Raw genomic sequence first — 21,255 nt, forward strand, 5'->3', positions numbered from 1 at the left:
AATTGAATCATATGAATAAAACATGAATTAATGATACATTCTAAACTTAATCATAATGAACCCCAAGCGTCAATTTATCATAAACAAAAACAATGTGTTAGTTTGTTTAATTGTCAAATGGTAGTTAAAAGTGATACCAAAATCTGGTCAAATTTCTGATTGCTTTGACTATTGAAGGCTGCAAGCAGTCAACCCCCATTTGATGGTGGCTCTGTAAAAGAGATATACGAATCATCATTATAATTCCAGTACAACCTTTTCTCTGTACAGGGGTCATCCTGTGCATACAAACAGCACAAAAAAATAACAATAAAGACACTTTAAAGTTTAATAGTAGTTCCTGAATATAATCTTTGTTTTAGAGAACAATATAACATTACTAACTAATACAACACTATAATTAACTTTGCATGTCAACAAAATAGAATACAGAAACGCTTAGGTGTATTGCTATTGTTCTAGAGCCACAATTGTGTTGCTTTGAATCTATAGCTCTATCTAACTGGTGTCTGTTTGTTCTAGGTCTGTAGCCAGAGTTGATGCTGATCCTGATCTTATACACATGGAAATGCAGGATACCAGTGGAGGTACAGTTATTACCAGAGAATATTCTCTGTGTGTCGTCTTGTTTACAGTATAATGACAAATGCATTGAAGGCAGTCTATGTTTCGCATACTGTATATCTTATTGAAAGAATAATTAGGGCATAGAACTATGGGCATTAATGGAATGTGTTACACAAGAAGTTGGGGAGGAGGGACTGGTCTTTGATATGTGGTGCATGATATAAATAACAGTAGTGTGCATACTGTATAGTATAGACATCATTTTAAGGTACCCATATAGAATAGCTAAGGTGAAAGGTCAAATTGTGACATGATTTAAATTTTAAATGGTATAATGGAGTCTGTTCTATGAGTCAGCTTTTCTCCAGGCAAGCTCAGAGAGGCAAAGACAGATATAGGGAACTTTTATAAAAATCTAGAAACACTTAAAATTATTGCAAATGTCTTTTTTTTTTTTTTTTTGAAAAAAAGACATGTAAATAAAACAATTAAAATGACATTTGAAGTTACTGTATGTACTCTTTCATCTTGTGTGGATGGCTGAAAGTAGAGCTGAGCTGTGAAATTAAAGTTGCTGCTTGACATCTGTGTAGCAGCGGAGCAGACATTTCAAGGAGAACAGACACTCATCCATGCATGGAAGCTGTTCCGTTGCCTTTGCAGACACGCTTTTGGAACAAGGACTGCAATAAAGTTACATTATTTGTTTATATTTATATATTGTACATCTTCTGTCAAGTGTGGAGGCTAGTTTCATTCCTTAGATCTTGATTTTCGATCATTTCCTAATTAATACTGTATGTGGAGGTGCTTTGGATTAATTATTTTACTGCTGTATTACTATTAGGCCATGATATTTGCAGAACTTAGTGAAGGTTTTTCCTTCTAAAAGGTAGCAGTTAAACATGGCAAAGGCATATTGTATCAGAGTGTATAGTGAAAGCATTGTAAACCACAGTGAAGCATGGTAAAGGATTTAAATATTAGTAAAAGCATGGTAAAGTACAATATTATTGTGTAAATATATCATGGTAAGATTTTATAAGGGACTGTTAAAGTTCTGCTATTAGTAATTCAGCAGAGAATGTATATATTTCCATAACCAGCTATCTGACACCTGGGTGGCCTACTAACTAGGTATCTAATAAATACAGTTGCCTTGTCTATGTCTTCAAGTAGCTTCCAATTCTTGATGTTTTTTGATTGATCCCTCAGGTTTCCTCTACATGACCTGTCTGATTCAGAATTGCTCTGACAAAATGGTGACTGCTCAATTCCTTGGCAAGATTGACCATAACTCACTCTCTGTACAGGATGATTACATTTTTGTGAAGGTAATGTAAGATTTCTTTGAAACGACAGCACATTTTCAAGCCCATATACTTTGTAGTAAAAATGATATAAAACATTCCAGTGAAGAGTTCTTCAGTTTGTGTGGGATCTAGAATATGATATTGTTTTGTTTTTTTTTGTTTTTTTTGTTTAACCAATGAAGCATGTTTTGCATGTGAATTGCAGGGTTTCTGTTACTTTATTTTGTTATTGCATTTAACCCTACGCACCACATTAGACTTTTGTGATGTAGCAGCAGTTCTTATCTGTTTGGATCCAGAATATAGCCTCAACCCAATGGGCATTTCCTTACTCCACCTCTATTCAATTGAGTGGAATTGACTGTATTGCCCTTTTTTCATCTAGCTTTTATTCATAGGGAAGGTAGAATTATTTTTTTCATCACTAGCATGGTGCTATGACAATACATGGCAGTGCAATCTTTTCTGTTGCATAAAAACATGATACTATCGAAGGGAAATCTATGTTTTTAATCCCATTACAGAATACGCTTGCACAAGGATTGTGATGTCAGCCCTATAAAATATGGGTTAAGAGGACAGATGTTCTTATTGTTCTGGTTTTCAACACAGGGAAGAATGAGCAGTTTTGGCCTGGCTGGGGATGTACTTGTCTTGCGATGATTCCTATCTATACAAAATGTAAACCTATAAATCAGCAGCGACAAATCATTTTAAAATGTATCAGATGTCTGCATCTCTGTTAGTACAACTACTACATTGAACTACACTGTTCTTGCTTGTTAACTACAGGAGTGTAATTACATGGACATGACCTGTATTGCTGTGAGATGTTGTTCATGTAATTACACAGTAGTTTACACTGTAGTTTCTATGTAAGAGCAGGAACAGCGTGGTAATTACCCAGTTGTTACAATGTTATTACACGGCTATTCCTACCAAGGAACCCAAACTGCCATCAATGAACTATTGATTCTGTTTCATGGATTTGTGTGTTCTGTATACCTCTTGGAAATATGCCATCCCAATTCGGTGATGGAATTAGACTCCTCCACCCAGTTCTGTATTTAATAACTTGTTAAAATGTGCAAATGAAACGATCAGGAGCCAACAATCAGGCATGGGCTTTACTGGTTAACTGGTTGCCTGGATTTCTAGCAGTCAGGTATATAATCAATGCTCAAATTACACAATATTATCTGCCAATTGGGACTCTAATGCTTTCCTAATATTGAATTCTGGAATATCTGAAGATGAACAACATTTAAGTATTAGATGGAAGCCTTGGCCTCTTGAAATGGTGCTGCCTTTCAGTAAATTGACGTTCTCATATTCTGTCAATGGAACCAGGTGAAATGGGAACCATTGCAAGCGTGTATGCTTATAGAAAAGCCCTCACACATTAATTAACACTGTCTGCATGTGTGTTTAAATAGTGTTACTCTTTTGTGAACTATTATGCACACACTGCATTTAAATCTGTGCTTTTTAGAACTTGCCTCAAGCCTTGTAAAGATCATTGCTAGCTTGTTGTCCCTATGTACCAGATACCTTTGCATTTCAGAGTATCAATCCAGATAAAAAATGTCAAATGAATACCAACCCAGTGGTTGGTAGGGTCTCAGGTGCTGCTTCCTGCAGGAAGATATCAAACAGCGAGGCTCTTGGTTCTTTTGCATTGAACTAGCAGATGAAAGTCCTGCGCCTCTGTTTTCAGGTGGCATTCTTGCCTGTCAGGGCTACACTGCCCACCTGACAATGCTCGTCTGCCCAGCTGGGCACTGACATGCCATCAGGAGTATTGTTTACCCGATCATACAGAAGATCGATCAGTTAGGCGGTCAGATCATTTGTTTAAAATCTTCTAGCTGGGTTGAAATTAATTTCGACTGTCAAATTCTCAACTCAAACAGTCAAAACAGTGGCACTGTGGAATTTTTTGTCTGTTCCTTCTTTTCTACTCATGTATTTTGGTTTCACTGGAAACTAAAGCCCTGTTTGTATATACTGTAAACATAGGCACCGGGTTTGTAACATTTTTGGCAGTGCCAGGGGTCAGGGGGCAGATTCCCCAATACCCCTTTTAGTCCTGTGTGATACAGTCCGATAGAGTTTCAGTCCTGTGTGATACAGTCCGATACCCTTTTAGTCCTGTGTGATACAGTCCGATACCCTTTTAGTCCTGTGTGATACAGTCCGATAGAGTTTTAGTCCTGTGTGATACAGTCCGATACCCTTTTAGTCCTGTGTGATACAGTCCGATAGAGTTTTAGTCCTGTGTGATACAGTCCGATAGAGTTTTAGTCCTGTGTGATACAGTCCGATAGAGTTTTAGTCCTGTGTGATACAGTCCGATACCCTTTTAGTCCTGTGTGATACAGTCCGATAGAGTTTTAGTCCTGTGTGATACAGTCCGACAGAGTTTTAGTCCTGTGTGATACAGTCCGATAGAGTTTTAGTCCGGTGTGATACAGTCCGATACCCTTTTAGTCCTGTGTGATACAGTCCGATACAGTTTTAGTCCTGTGTGATACAGTCCGATAGAGTTTTAGTCCTGTGTGATACAGTCCGATACCCTTTTAGTCCTGTGTGATACAATCCGATACAGTTTTAGTCCCGCGTGATAAAGTCCGATACAGTTTTAGTCTTGTCCGATACCATCCGATACACCTATAGTCCTGCCCGATACCATACACCTTAATTCCCGTCCGATAAATTTAACAGTGTTCGTAACCTGCTGCTATTTCTATTTTCTGTTGGTATAAGTAAGAGGTATGAGTAAGACTTTCTTTGCAAATGCAATTAAAGACTTCAGAATTATCTTGCGTTTCGACCCACTGGAGTCCATCAATATTTCTGAAAGCTTCTCATACCTTTCCAACTGATTGATCTAGTTTAAACTCTGTAGAGACTAGAGTATAAGTTTATATGCCCTCTTTTAATCATGTATTTCATTTTTGCGATTTAGTAGGCAACTTGTATCTGTTCTCCCGTTTATGTTATCCCTGTCTTTGCTGTCAGTATATCAGCATTTGTGTGTGTGTGTCTTTGTGACCCAGCGTCACACTTAATTGAAGGTTATTGGGGGACATGCATTGTGACACTGGCATAACTGTGTCTGTAGAGAGAGACTAGACTACTTGACTATTACTAATGCTATTAGGTTTTAGCCTAAGTTACAGGCAGATACATGCTTGAACTTACAAGCAGGAGCACCTTTGCTGCCTTTATGAAAAATGCTTTCCTGTTAAAAATGTCCTGACGGGTATGCCTTTGCATCTTAAAAATAACATTGAAGTCTTCTAATGCTTCTAATGAATGAATTAATCTGTAAATTTTAGCCTCTGCTGTTATTTATTATTCATATTTGTTGTTTTTCATTCTTATATACACTGCTGTGCAAAAGTTTTAGACACATTCAGTTGTTACAATGTTTGGATGTTATGAGCATCAGTTTATTCAAAGCCTCCATTAGTGTTTTCCACTATTATAACAACTTTGACTGCTATTTATACAACGTGGTTTGAGAGAGAAGAAACCAAACTTGTCATTTAGCAATTTTTACTCTAGCTCCTTTTGTTGAATCTGACCATATTTCTCAATTAGTTTAATTATCAGATTGCTATAGTAGGCTGACAAAAAAACTTCCAATTGTGATGTTTTGACCCTAATCTTACCATCTGAATAATATCTATGTTTATATATATATATATTTTTTTTTTAAAGGTGTCAACTGGAAATCGAACCAAGCACTACGTTTCTTACCGTCGGAATGAATTTGTTCAGATGAAGTTTCCAAAGTATGCCTTACTAAAGGTAATGTGTATTTTTTTGTTTTTGTTTTTTTTTTCCCCACAAATGTTAGTTAAAATAATATGTAAAAGGTAAAAAAATAAATAAATAAATAATAAACCCACATAGAGAATTCTTTGCACAGAATAAACACAGTTGTATCCACTGCATAATCCCCCTTTTGTGATATTAGTTCCACTTCAGTAAATACCAGAGGGAATCTCTCTCTGCCAGGACTATTAAAAATGAGTTTTATAAAACAGCATGTCATACTGTGTAGAAGTTTAAATAAGCGGTCCCTTGAGGGAATACCTATAACGGTGCACTACATGAAAAAATAGAAGTTCCTTTCATGAAATGCTCAATATTTACCACTGGAACAGAAACATAGAAAAAAATCTAGTTTCTTATATTTTATAGGTTTCCCCATGTGAAAACTTGAAATTCCCTACCGGATGGAGTTCATTGAGTCTTTGGTTTATACTGTAATGTAGTTAGAGCTTCTGTTTTTCAATGAAGACAACCATACTATTTCAGCTTGACATTTTATAGTTTCAGTGTAATGGAAACTCCTAGGCTAAAATCTAACAGCACTCTTCACTGACCTCTGCCTTAAGCTGGCTCTTATAATCACATCTGGTTACATATGAATTACATTCTTAATAAACAGTCATACAGTGTTATTACAAATATGCCAGCAACTCCAACATTTTCCATTTTGTAATTAGGCATGCTGTTACATTGCAGCTTTACAACTGTGTGTGTATTTACAGAACTGGAATGAATTGTTAGCATCAATTGGCATACCGTGCAATAAGTAATAGATATAGTTAACAAACAACATTATGTACCATATCGCTTTAAATAAAGACATTTCATTATAATGTGTGTGTGTGTGTGTGTGTGTGTGTGTGTGTGTGTGTGTGTGTGTGAGTGGATTCTTCGCCTGGCACTTCTACCAAGCTGCAGACCAGCAGTCGCTGGCTTCTCAGAGCAGAGGCAGGGTATAGGGACCGGCAGATGTGTACAGGAACATTAGGATTCTCAGCCTGGTACTTTTTATATATGTATTTTTATATACCCACTGTTCTCTCTCTATATATTCATATAGGCCTAAGGCTCATACAGTTTGTGATTATATTATAGTGTATCCCCCCCATGTTCCCACATTTTCCACATACATTTATAGACTACTTTAATTAAATACAACTTTTAGATTTTACTCACATCTATTTTTTTAAAATAAAACTGTACTTAGAAGTTTTATTTTATATACTGTTGTGTGTGTGTGTGTGTGTGTGTGTGTTGGAAAGGTAACGAGACACAAACAAGTCATGCGTGATAATTTGGAATGTGCACAACAACAAGTCAATTCTTTTCTCTCTCTTTTTTTTTTAAATCTTCATGTCAACACATGAAGCTCTCCTCATGATATTCACAGTCATTCTTTTCCTAATTACTAGGCAGACACACACAATTCAATATCCTCTCCCCTAAATGACTATGAATTGAGTAATCTGCACTGGTACAGCCAACTTTTTTTTCCTAAATCAGAACAGCATAGCAACGCATTTCCTGAAAAGTACGGCAAAAACACAGTGAGGAAAACTATCATGACTTGTCCATGTAAACTCCGTCATTGTTAACATTCTGACAACTTTTTACACTTAGAACTTTAAAAGTCTGTTTCAAAGCTCTTTTCAAAATGTTGGCTCTAGTGTACTGATAGTGTAAGGATTATTGCCCACATTGTCAAACAGGTAACACAACCCAATAACGATTCATGATGTGGTAAGGAACAGAAAAGCCAGACCACTGGCTTTTTTTTTTTCTGAAAGTGTCAATGCAACGCAGCCAAAGAATGTCCACCAAAAGTCAATTGGGCCTAATTAAGATTCTAAACTACTGCGTTGTCACTAATAGATAAAAGGCTTCACCTGTCTAATTAGGGTGAAGTGATGCTCCCTCTCTGAATGTCAAGATCATTTGCTTGAATAAACAGTGATCTAATTATACTGTCTGTTGAAGTATGCCTGGAGGCTCCAGGTGAATGAAAATGAGTGTTTGCCAGTTTCAGATGCTTCATGGGTCACCAGAACAACACAAACATGTATTTAAAACATGTTTATTTGTGGAATGCTTGAAAAAAGGAAAAAAAAAAAATCACTTGTGCACAGATATGTTATTTAGATCAATGAAGTACACCTCCTATATGGCTTATATTTAGCTTCTGTTTGAATAGGGGTATAGATTTGCACATTTTTTTATTATTATTTTTACCTCGTGCTTATCTATGTGTAATTAATGAAAATGCATATTGTTAAAAAAAAAAAAAAACTTTTTTTTTTATTTTCAATTGAGAGCATTTTAGTGCTGTTGTAAAAGATGTTTAGTGAAAAAAGTGATATATTGTTTTAGTGTTACAAATACATAGTGTTCCGCTTTTACAATTTATACCAAATTTTACCGAAAAATTACAGGATTTTTTTTTTTTTTACCTGGATGTCGGTTTTTACTGATTGTCTATTATTCAATATTATCCTGGTACTATTATCTAGGAAATACACAATATTTTGAGTAAAATGCTGTTTTATTTTGATTATGACATTGTAATAAGCAGCCCCACACTGCATCCTAGAAGAACATTCAAAAGTGGTTCTCTGCCACTTCGCAGACACATTATCACCAGATTATGTCGGCCAATCAAAGTCTGATTATTTTGGCAATTGCTGGGTGTAGTAACTACTAGCTTGATCAAAAACTAAATTGAAATGCTTAGGCAAAAAAAATAAAATATATAATAATTTTAGTGGACGAGGAATGGGGAGAAAATGTAAATCAGTTTATGAATCTTCAAAAAAAACCTAATGTTTCGAAGTATACAAAAAGCAAAAATAGCGTAAGTGGGTCAGATGAGGTAGATGATGCATAGCGCTGCAAATACTGCTGCATTGAGGTACATGTTCGCGCTGACAATAAAAGAACGTACTGACAAATAAGCGACACGTTAAACTAAAACAATAACACGAACTGAGGGACATGCAATCCATATATTTAGCTTTTACACACGCTTTAATAAAAAAAAGGCTTTGCTGGACAGTCACTGTTTATTGCAGAGAGATGTGTATTGGTGACTTCGTGTGACAGTACTGTTTGTCCGTCAGCTAACATGCTGCCAAACACCAACAACCGTAATAGTAAATATTTGACAGGAAATGGTGATACTTCAGTTGGTAAACGTATGGAGCGTATTGGTGGAAATGCCCAGTGAGATTTTTGACGCGTCTCCCGATGGCTTGGTCCAGTTCTGTCAATTTTCTTTTCTTTTTATGATTTCAAGGTGAATAAACCTGGCTTGTTTTGTGCTCATGTCATGTTCATACCTTCTGTAGATACTATTTCCGTCAGCACAGCGATTGCCCAAACGTTCACAAAGTACCAGCTAACTTTGGAAAATGTGCCTTCGACTTGGATTCTGCTTCACCATACATTAGAGCGACATTATTAATCAGAAATCAGAACTGCTATGCATCACATTCCACATGTAAAGTCTGTATACTGAGGTTTTTTCCCCACGATTTTTATCGATATTTCAATTAAAAACTATTTTTTATCGACTTCATCCCTTTTTTAATATATGTAAAATATGTAAAAAATACCTGATAAAGCTTTTTTTATGTTTTCCAATTCTGAACTTACATTTTATTAATGTGATTGTAGATCCACATTTATTATATGTATTAGGCAGTACATGTATTTACAATATTAATGTCATATTCTTCATGAAATATCAAGGCTTTTGAAGACACAACATTATTATATATTTATAAGGTCTTGGTTACACAAGGGCAAATACTAAAATAATGAGAAGTAGTGTAAATCCCTGAAGGGAAAATCAAATCCAGTCACTTAAACTAATAACTACCACAATCATTTTTATTCCTCCTTTCAACAGGGTCAAATTACATTTTCTTTTATTAAGTTTGGATAATGACTGCTGTTATAATAATGGAACTCGCTCGATAAGCCAACAGGCACATCGCTCAGACACTGGTATTTCCAAATGACAGAACAAATATGCATTTGCCACTCATGAATACTAATCCCGATGTATTAGCTCCCTATAAAACAGCTGGTTTGGATGAGGGTGAAGTTTTTAGATGGTGGCTTTTTCTCTTGGTCTATGTCAATTTTGAACTTATAAGCACCAAGAGAAAAAGGCTATACACCCCACTTTACATCTGTGGATACCAATGTTAACTTCTTGATTGAAAAGAACATATAGGAGTAAGTTAGGTGCTGCAGGCAAACTGGAATTCTTTCTGGGCTCCTAACAATATGTGAGGAGAGTTGACAGTGATCGAACAACACTGTGAGCCTTAAGGAGGAATAGAACCCTGATTAGAGCGTATTAACTTCTGGTAGTTGCATACTGTTTTATTTTAGACTTGTTGTTGGCTACAGTAGATGTATAGCATTATATTTACTTTGTTCTGGTACAGTAAATAGCTCCCAAGCCAAATGAGGCAAAACATTTCTTGTGTTACTCTTTTGTAGTGCTATATATACAGTAATACTGCTTTTTATACACTGGAATAGAAATGTAAAGCAGCTGGTATGTCTAATATAATATTTTTCTTTGCTGAGATTATTAGTTTTACAAGTTACATATAGTTTCCTGGAGCAGCAAGTGAAAAATAGCATGATGATATAATGCTACATTAGGTCCAGAATACAGTTATAAATGTCTATACGACACTCCAATAAGTGTATTCCAATAGTACACTTTTTGTTTGCATAATCCAAAAATATATTTAGTACCAATAAGATCAGGTAGAATCATATCCTGTATTAAAAAACAACACACACTGTATCTAAATTGTGTTTGTCACAACCACAAATTTGCAGTGGTTGATCAGAGACAGACTATACTAATTGAAGAACTGATTTTTCCTTGTATTGACCCTACAGTGTATTTTTTTTGTCTTTAGTAACAAGCTTTATTAAAGTTAATGGTAAAAGAAAATCAATTTGTTAGCATATTAAGCACAAACAAGCACAATCCACTCGTTTAATTGTTTCTAGGTTTCCCTGTGGTTATGATGCAGTTAGACTAGATCTCACGTTGTTATCAGATGGAACAGGTTATTATAGGGTCAGAGCTGCAGCAGTCTTTTGTAGCTTTGACCCTATAAAACCGTGATTTTCGTGTTGTTTCTCTTATAATGAATCAGTTCCCAAAAGTGTTGATTATTTCCAAATGTGAAAAATAATGCTTTTTATTTCTATGATCAGATTAAACATGATAAATTAGAAAAAGTAGTCTGTTTAGAGTATGAAATGTTGAAAGGTAGAAAAGCGAGGAGTAGATGTGCTATGGTGTTGCGGCTGCTGCAATAGTTGCAAACGAGTCGGAAGTCTAGGGTGAAATGTACTAAACAAGCGCAGTGCTGTTAGTCACTTTCAGGGAATGCTTTGCGGCAGCAGTTTTACTTTGCGGTTGGATGAATATGTAATTATGGGCATTTCTGCATTAATTCGCAAAAATGGGGTGTAGATAGTGCAAATGAGGGTTCTGAAATATTGTAATGAGATGTACTAAAGCTACTGGCAATTGCAACACTTACAATTGTACCAGTTTGTTAAGAACTCGCAATTGTTGCTGGCATTTCCCAATCCACTTTTTGTTGTGTGTTGCCAGTTGTGCGCAATGCATTTTTGAGGTGAATATTGCATTGCCTGTTTTTCTTTTAAAGCAGGGGTACTTACAAGCTTTGAAAACACATTTTTATGACATTTCTGGTTTCCCCAACATGAGCAATAGACTGCACACTATTTTGTGTTAATTGTCTAGACTACTAAGTAGGCCAAGTTAAAAAATAATAATCTTTTTAAATGGTACAATTCTTTAGTTTCAATGTAAAATAATCTTTTGTACACCAATGTGTACAATGCAGCAGCATGATTTATTTTGTTTTGCCAGTATCTGACAGGCTAAAGTAAAAAGAAAGTGTGCTAGGTATTCATTTGATTTTACTACTGTACTGTATACTGTATAGGCCTACTGTACAAATGGATATTTCTACATAATATAATGTGTAGCCTACCCAAAACACTTATTTCAGCTCAATGATTTCTATTTAAAATACATTTAGCACAATAAATATATGTATGTGATTTTATTGTTTTGTTTTTAAACCAGACACCTCCTTATGTTGGACAAACATGTCCGGTTTAGCGAGGGGCTACTGTTTAATTATGAAAAGCTTTTTGAGAGAAACACATTTTTTATTTGGAAGTGAAGGTGGGGGCCTGTCACTGAGGGCTTAAGTGATACGTGTGGGTGGTGACGTCAGGTTCAGTAAGGAGCAGTAAACAAAGATGATACGAGGTGAAACTGAGGCGCTATGGCTGCGTTCAGCATTTACTAAATGATCAAAGAAAATAAAAGACAAAACACGGCACTTTGGGCCAAAATAAATAGACAAACAACAAACAGATACTAACAAATAAACCGTGCTTGTGCTTTTCTATGTATTTATTTTCTGCTCACTCTCTCCCATTCTTTCGCCCTGAACACACAACCACAAGTGAATGAATTGTGCAAATATTTATACAGCTGTTCTGGGATTCAATTACTAATTCATTATTCACTTTTACCCCAGCACATTAACTAATTTGTGCATTCCCTGTGCTCACATAGTATTACGTAATTTATCTGCACGTGAAGTGATTGTGCAATCCCCCTGCCTAAATACAACTATATATTTTAAATTACATGTGCTACACAGACCCATTTATATCCCGTGCACCAATACCTATACACCAACATTAACACACCACATGCAACATATAACACATAATACACACATGGGCAGGGCACATTGCCACAGGGCCCCACTATAGAATCTGATGGGATTAAACTGCCTTTCATTTTGTTAAATATATAACAATATTAAAATAGGTAAAATGAAGACAGAACAGAATGTATTGTACATATGACTTTTACATTTAACAAAAACAATGTCATTTTATTTCTTGCACCCTTGAGTGTATAGACGTTATTCTTCGGGCACCCTCTGCTGCAGTAAACCACAATGCTAGAGAGTTCGCTAAGATGATGCAACAAATATTTAAATTAGCATATTGCATCACTCTTCATTTTTCTCTTAGTACATACGACAAAATGTATACTTTGCGAATTGCCACAACGAAAATACAAATTGCAGTATGCTTGCACTGCGACTGACACATTTTAGTACAACTACCCCTGAGTGCTTGCAGTCTATAAAAATAACATCATTAAAATAGAAAAAGTATGAAACAAAAAGATATTAAAACTGCTGTACTTTAACTATTGCCAGATCATATCCCAACCAGGTTCAACTCAAACAAATTACCTATGCTAGAGTTAATTTTTAGTACTGTTCCTACATCATAAGCGGACATTGCTTTACCAGTAGTATTTTTTAGAATCAGAATCTCTGTGTACTCTGTTCCAGTGGGCTTACACTGTGCTCATCATGCCACACTTTGTTCCCGCCAGAGCTGTGGGATGTAGTCAAGACATTTTTTGGTATTCATTGAGATTGTATTTAGAATTCATTGTATTGATGTACACTGACTGGCCAATAATTGCAAAGTGGCCTTTATAGGCCACAATACCTAACTCTTGATGCGCTGTGCATCTTGTCAGCAGTTGAAGTGATCAGTGATTTGTGTCTCAGTAGCATGTCAGTTGCGTGTCACAATACGATGCACACGCCAGTGGGCAAGCAGTTCTGCTTTGCCACATCCGTGAGTCTTCGTGGATGTTGGTTAGTGGTGGCGCCAAGCTCTCCCCAGTGAGGGAGCTGAGGGGGGCTAGGCAAAAATTTTAGGGGGCTACACGCCACTTTGTGTGGGCACATATAGTGTCAATGTTTCGATATGTCTCTCAAAACTTCAGTGTTAGAATGTTGGAATCTGATGCAGATTGAGTTCCTGTTATTACTAAAAATGAACAGACAACTTTATCCAATACAATATACAAGGGTTACAGTGCAGTATGAAATAAATGCTGTTGTAACCGGGCTGAGCTGTCGGCCCCGTACACCTCAAGAGAGCATCCAATCATTCTCCCATATGAATGGGGCCTCAGAGCAAACAATCCGATCTGAGATCAGAAAAATAGGTGGTCTTGCCTCATTTGGGCAATCGACCCTGGTACAGATCTATTCTTTTTGCCCTGTGTGAATGTTATCGTTTGTAATCACACCAGCCCAAGGCTCACACAGCATGTACGATCATATTGATTTAAACACTTTAGTCTTCATACACTGTGAAGTTTCTGCTAGCTCTGGTACTCACATCTATTCTAAGGAGTCATTTGGTAATATGTTTGATGCTTATGGCAGTCCCAGTCCATAATTTGACATCTTTTATTATTATTTTGAATTGTGTTTTTAAGCATGCAAATTTTAAAGCAGAGCGAGCAGATTGTAAAATTGATACATGTATTCTGTTTAAGTCTGGTGTGGTACACAGTTATATACAACGTTGCAATTGTCACCAAGGTATTTTGCTTAATTGCTACATTGTACTGCTGCGTGTTGCAATTACACAAAAGCATTGCAAAGAAGAAAAATCCGACAGACAATGTAATGTAACAAAACCAACAAATTTCCTTGCTGGAGAACTAGCAGAAACAATAGTTTCCTATCTACAGTTGATTAAATGTTCTAGTTATAGGAGAATACATCTGAAGAACATTTTGTTAAAGATGTGGTTGCAGGTACTTTACAAACCTTGACATTTCACTCTGCAGGGAAAATGTTGTAAGGCAAATACATTGCGCTTCTTTTTCTAAGCTCTTCACCTTTTGAACTGTCTCCGTCGTATCACTTTTACTGCCCATTTATGTCAAACATTGATACAGTGTTGAAATAAAATCTTAAACACAAATGAATAGACATAATACAAAATCCTCAAACTTCATTGTTATTTGCCATTATCGACACATATTGAAAAATACAACGAAGCATAAAAATCAATTGGGCATTCAATGCCTCCGTGTGAATGGAGGGTAAACCACAATGCAAAGGAGTCTGGCTCATTTGCAGTCGTGGTTTTAGAGCTTTTAACATTATCACATCTCACCGACATAGGGCAGGATCTGTAACGGCAGTGTATCACACAACACTGCCTGTTACACTGTAATAAAACAAGCAGTCATGAAGTGAACAAACAACTGGAACATTTATAGGTTAAATTTAAATGTTTAAACAAGGGGTAGATTAGAAACTTTAAATAACATTGATTGTTAACAACTGAAAGTTAAACTAAATATAATGTTTAAAAGTAAACCAACAAGAGCTGGTAAATGTGTTTTATAAATAGAAACTAGTAAGAACTTTTGAATGTACTGAAATGGAATGAACACAAGAATGTGCATTTCCTGGAGAGAATGTTTAGTAGTAACGCAGTTCCCTCCTCACCACGAAAGCGAGTAGCTTGTTGTCGGTGCTCATACAGCAAGTGCTCAGTCCGTGAGTTAATGTTGACTGTCTGTACTGTATTGTTGGTCAAGGATTAAAGTCGCTATATTGAAGACCACACCTGGAATGGTTAAGGTTTCTTGAAACCCATATGAAGTATCTTGGTGGCAGGGCTACAGGGGGTGCTAAGTTAAACTTTGGGATGGCTTCAGCCCACCCAAGCCCCAACCCCCCCCCCGCCCTTGACAGCGGTCAATGCAGTCACTGTGTTGAGGGATATCAGATCTTATCCAGTGGAAAATGCAAACAGTTCCCAAATGGAAATCATCCAATTTGACCACTACACTGAAATAGCTGAAAATAATCTGTCTGTTATGAGCATGTGTCTTTGTCCATTGTTCTCTAACCACTGTACTGATTGCTTTTCTTCAGGATGTGCAGATAGTCAGCACAGATGAGAACCAAGTGTTCCTCGCTCTCCAGGAGTGGTACCAGACTGACACCTACAACCTCTACCAATCGGACCCACAGGGTGTATACTATTCCATTGTGTTAGAGAACATCAGGAGCACAAAGCAGCCAGAAGAAAATGTCCTCCTTGACATCTTAGAGGTACGGTACGAGGTGCAATTCAAATGAACTAAACTGCAGTGATATTAGATACACGGCCCTTTCGATGACAACAAACCACCAAAATAGGACCACTCCTGAAGATAAAACTAATTGTACCCTTTGCTATATCTGTGATGTGTGGTACCAACCTGTACCTATAATTGTAGGTATGAAGAACACATTATGTCAGTAATTTTACAAAGCTATAGCTGCCATGGTGTCAAAATTAAACACTACCGCTGTGCATAATGTGACCATGAAATTAGCCTTGTCAACGATACAGATCTTTTTCATGATATACATTTTTTTTCATGTTTTCATACCATTTCATGAGATGTGGCATTCTTCTTACATTTTGTTCCCAGACATTGTTTAGTCATTTAGAAGTCTGCACTAACAGAATGAGCACAGAGCCCAGATTGTGGTTCAGCCACTCTGGCAGCCAGGTTGTGCATAAGCTTAACAATTCTCCAATGACCTACAAAGTCTTTTGAAATCAGCGTCTGCCTGAGTTACTCTCTATGTTAAAAATACCAATTTTATGCACATTCCCTGCGAAGCTCTCTGCCCAGTCATCACGGATACCGCCATTAGACTAACGGCTCACTTGTTTTCACAAGTCCTTGCTAAAGAACAGTAACAAGCAAATTGCATTTCTATGAAGTGCATTGAGAGCCTTTGGGTCAGTAAGGTTTATTATACAGTATAAGCTTAAGTTCTTGCTGCATTTAAATTCCACTTGAAATTCAAGGCTCTGGTTCCTTTTTTAACTTTATCAGTGTGATTGCAGTAGTTCTTTCATCTTTGATATCATTTAATCACATGAACTCTGTCGAGCGTACAGGACTGCAAGGCCCTGGCCAAGCCGCTGTTCTCATTTGTCATCAGCGCAGTCTGGCACTGTAGCTAAATGAATGGTGAAACGGGTGACTGCTGTTGGTTGCGAAATGAACAGTAACTTACAATTAGAAAAGCAGTCTATCACTGGAGGGGCTGAGAATGTAAATGACTGAAACAGCGCCAGTGGAAAAGCAGTAGGCTTACAGATTCCATCTTTTTTTCCATTTTTTACACGGCTGTTTCTCAATGGACTTAGAAGTTTATTATAAGATTGATAAATTAATTAATTAATTAATTCAATTTTCTGCTTCTTAACGTAAATTCATTACAGTATGTTTTCCCTGAAAGAAATTGTGTTTTGTTTAAAAAATTCAAACCTTTTGTCCTGTGCCAGACTAACACTTTGAATTAGATCATGAAACGCAGGACTAAAGGGGCTGTTCATTTGGAAATAAACTGGAAGTAAAACAAATAATTCTGAATTTACATACTGTACAGTTAGTATATGCCTTTTTAAAGCAAAGTGAAACCACATATACACCCCTTTACATTTGAAGACATTTTGATATTCAATATGCATTATAATGCTGTGCAGAAAAAAAAAAAAACAACATCTAAAAGGGTAAAGAATATTTATCAATAATGCTGATAGTAAATGATGCTGAGATTTACTGATATGTTCTACACTTATATTTTACCACGGACTTCCATAAAGTATGGCCCCTATTGAGCTAGACTGGCTTTGAGAGTGCAATAGAGATGTGACAGAGATGTACAATTTTGTTGCTTTTGGTCAACTTTCGGTCAATAAAAATACAGTATATGGGGTTTATATAATAGATGTGTATAATTAATATTGCTGTAGTCATGCATTCAATATTTACATTTTAGGTACGTGGAATTAAAGGAGTCTTTCTGGCCAATCAAAAAGTGAATGGGAAGGTGACCACACTCATCACCTACAACAAGGGCCGTGACTGGGACTACCTTAATCCTCCGTCCACGGACATGAACGGGAAACCAGTAAACTGCAAACCGGTATGGCTACATTCTAACCATTCAAAGATTTTACTTGTACAATTAATTACTACTGAGGGTTACATTTAACCACATACTAAAGGACTCCTTCTTAGTGATGTAGTTTTATTAAATAGCACAGCAGAGTCTCGATAGAAAACATAGCCTTATAAAGATTAATTTCAATGGAGTGATATGTACATGTTCTGTATATTAAAGTAAGTAGCGGGGTTCTGAAAAATATAGTGTTACACACCCCCATGTTTTACTACAACTATTTAAATAACATACCTGCAATTTCTCTTTTCATTGTTAACATTCCGACAAATGTTTACAGTTACAACTTTAAATTCACTGGACATGATAGAGGGCTGCGTAGAGGAAGAGACCTCAGGAATAGATAATAGGGGATATGTGCTTATAGCTTAGAGAAGAGTAAGGAGATTTGTCTTGGCTCGTAGAGAGCCGCCCTTACAGAAGTGAGTCCTCCGTTCGGTCTCCAAGGCTGAGAAGCAACTGATACTTCCCCCAAGGGGGGGGGGGGGAGCAAGAGGAGAGGATGGGAAGATGACAGTGATAAATTTGGCCAGGGGTCCCCCTTGACTCACGGAGAACCTTCCTCGCGAAGGACGAATCCAGCAGAGGCTGGGCTTCTAAGGTTGGGAAGTGAACTTCGCTTACCCCCAAAAGAGACACCTGGATTATTTATTTATTTATTTATTGAAATGAATCTCACTGTTCAGTGGAGAGGAAAACCCCCTCCCTTTTTTGGAGAGAGCTGGCCCCCAATCCAGGCATACTAGAAGTACTACGATGGGAGAAGGACAGAGAATTTCAAACAGCGGAGAGATCCAAATAAGGCAGCAAGGCAATGACATTTCATAACTAGATTGTTGAAAGGAGAGAAATAACCTCGGAGGAGGATTGTGATTTGGGAAATAGAATATCGGTAGTAATTGGCATGCAGAAGATTGAGTAGGCTAACCAGCCAGTCGCATAGAAGGAGCAAGGGTGGCGGTCTTGTATTCTTAAGAGGATGATAGGAGAAATGGGGGATGTGTCCTGCCGGCACCCCATTGGCAGGTGTGGAGCAGTGGGGGGCATTCTCCAGGAACTAAGATCAGCCCTGCATGCTGGTGAGTGTTGCTGTTCATCTATTTTGGAAGATAAAAGTTGTACGATTGTATTCTTACTGCCGCTACAATCGGGGTCCGTTTCTGTCTGCAATATTATAAAACCTGTCATACTTGCAAAACTAGTGTATTTTATTTTTCTTTCATGATGCAATGCTAGTTTTTATTAAGTGGAATGCAAAAAAAGAAATAAAACAGTGAGTAAATATAGTTTTTTTTTCATTGCACAGCACCCTCTTTTTAACATTTTTATTCAAGTTAAAAATCAATTTCATTACTTTATGAAAACGTGTCTATGACCACTTTGGTTATTGCAAAGACCCAACAAGGGTAGTGATTCTTTAAAAAAAAGTAAAGTAAGGCCCTTCTTACTTCTGGGATATTTTTCAACTTTAATACAGTGTTACATATAATGGCTTTGAATGAATATCTAAACATGAAAATTCCATGTTCGTCCCAGCACAAAAAAAATAAATATTGCAAAATATAAATAGATACTGATCAATTTTTTATTTAGCACGCACCAAAAAGATAAAGACAAAGAACATTAGTGACTGCTACATTAGTGATAAGGCGCTTCTTGCGAGAAATTATTTATCTTGTGGCAACCCTGATAGGATTGATTCAGAATTGAGGGAAGGGGGCAAGGGAGGGACCCTACACGAAGCATTTTGCAATTTCTGAAGCTATAAGTGAGTCAACAATTTCTGTTTCCTTTTGTGCAAATTGTTTTGTTTTTTTTGGTTTTTTTCGATCAAAAGAGGATGATGGAATGTATTTTAGTCTGGTACAGAATCCATTGGAAATTCCAGAGATGAGGTAGGGAATTATTTTGCTATTGAGGCAAGACAGGGATGTTGATAGGAATAGAATCAATGAGGAGAGATGATTGACATTTGTAGGAAAGCAGGTCAATGATAATGGAGTGCACGTCACCTCAGACACTGCATACGTGCAGGAACTGGCATTTTTTGGCTGCGCAAAATGTAGTGTTGACATTCTTACATATCTGTAGCTGCCTGAGTATTTAATTGGGCGGCCTGTTATATCCTTGGCAGATAGGGAAAGGTTCCTAGAGGCGGTTCTTAAAGCAGAGATGTAACTTGGAATTAAGAGGCTGGGGCCTCGGGATGGGGTAAAGAGGTGGCGGGCTTGGGGTGGAGGGGTGAATGGGAGGTGGTGTCAGGGTGCAGGGATGAAGAGGAGGCGGTGTCAGTGCGCAGGGATGAAGAGGAGGTGGTGTCGGGCGCAGGGATGAAGAGGAGGCGGTGTCAAGGTGCAGGGATGAAGAGGTGGCGGTGTCAGTGTGCAGGGGTGAATGGGAGGTGGTGTCAGGGTGCAGGGATGAAGAGGAGGCGGTGTCAGTGTGCAGGGATGAAGAGGAGGCGGTGTCGGGCTCAGGGATGAAGAGGAGGCGGTGTCAGTGTGCAGGGATGAAGAGGAGGCGGTGTGGGTGTGCAGGGATGAAGAGGAGGCGATGTCGGGGCGCAGGGATGAAGAGGTGGCGGATTCAGTGCGTAGGGATGAAGAGGAGGCGGTATCGGGGTGCAGGGATGAAGAGGAGGTGGTGTCCAGGTGCAGGGATGAAGAGATGGCGGTGTCAGTGTGCAGGGATGAAGAGGAGGTGGTGTCAGGGTGCGGAGATGAAGAGGTGGCGGTGTCAGTGCGCAGGGATGAAGAGGTGGCGGTGTCAGTGCGCAGGGATGAAGAGGAGGCGGTGTCAGGGCGCAGGGATGAAGAGGAGGCGGTGTGAGGGTGCAGGGATGAAGAGGAGGCGGTGTCAGTGCACAGGGATGAAGAGATGGCGGTGTCAGTGTGCAGGGATGAAGAGGAGGTGGTGTCAGGGTGCGGGGATGAAGAGGAGGCGGTGTCAGTGGCGCAGGGATGAAGAGGTGGCGGATTCAGTGCGCAGGGATGAAGAGGAGGCGGTGTCAGGGCGCAGGGATGAAGAGGAGGCGGTGTCGGGGTGCAGGGATGAAGAGGAGGTGGTGTCGGTGCGCAGGGATGAAGAGGAGGTGGTGTTGGGGTGCAGGGATGAAGAGGAGGCGGTGTCAGGGCGCAGGGATGAAGAGGTGGCGGTGTCAGTGTGCAGGGATGAAGAGGAGGTGGTGTCGGTGTGCAGGGATGAAGAGGAGGCGGTGTCGGGGTGCAGGGATGAAGAGGAGGCGGTGTTGTGGCGCAGGGATGAAGAGCTGGCGGATTCAGTGCACAGGGATGAAGAGGAGGTGGTGTCGTGCGCAGGGATGAAGAGGAGGCGGTCTCAGGGTGCAGGGATGAAGAGGAGGCGGTGTCGGGGCGCAGGGATGAAGAGGAGGCGGTGTCGGGGTGCAGGGATGAAGAGGAGGCGGTGTCAGTGTGCAGGGATGAAGAGGTGGCGGTGTCAGTGTGCAGGGATGAAGAGGAGGCGGTGTCAGTGTGCAGGGATGAAGAGGAGGCGGTGTCAGTGCGCAGGGATGAAGAGGTGGCGGATTCAGTGTGTAGGGATGAAGAGGAGGCGGTGTCAGG

General features: G+C 38.5%; 1 protein-coding gene across 2 annotated transcripts in view; it reads left to right on the forward strand.

Annotated features, from left to right (window-relative positions):
• LOC121324845 (VPS10 domain-containing receptor SorCS2-like) overlaps positions 1-21,255 on the forward strand; it is a 281,604-nt gene that overhangs the window by 224,537 nt on the left and 35,812 nt on the right. For both annotated transcript variants that reach the window (XM_041267061.1, XM_041267067.1), the window contains exons 6-10: positions 523-587; positions 1,783-1,901; positions 5,607-5,696; positions 15,581-15,760; positions 17,492-17,638. In XM_041267061.1, the coding sequence (XP_041122995.1) occupies positions 523-587; positions 1,783-1,901; positions 5,607-5,696; positions 15,581-15,760; positions 17,492-17,638 (601 nt within the window). The remainder of the gene's footprint in view (positions 1-522; positions 588-1,782; positions 1,902-5,606; positions 5,697-15,580; positions 15,761-17,491; positions 17,639-21,255) is intronic.

This window comes from Polyodon spathula, chromosome 1 (assembly GCF_017654505.1).
Source record: "Polyodon spathula isolate WHYD16114869_AA chromosome 1, ASM1765450v1, whole genome shotgun sequence".
In the NCBI taxonomy this organism is placed as follows: Eukaryota; Metazoa; Chordata; class Actinopteri; order Acipenseriformes; family Polyodontidae; genus Polyodon; species Polyodon spathula.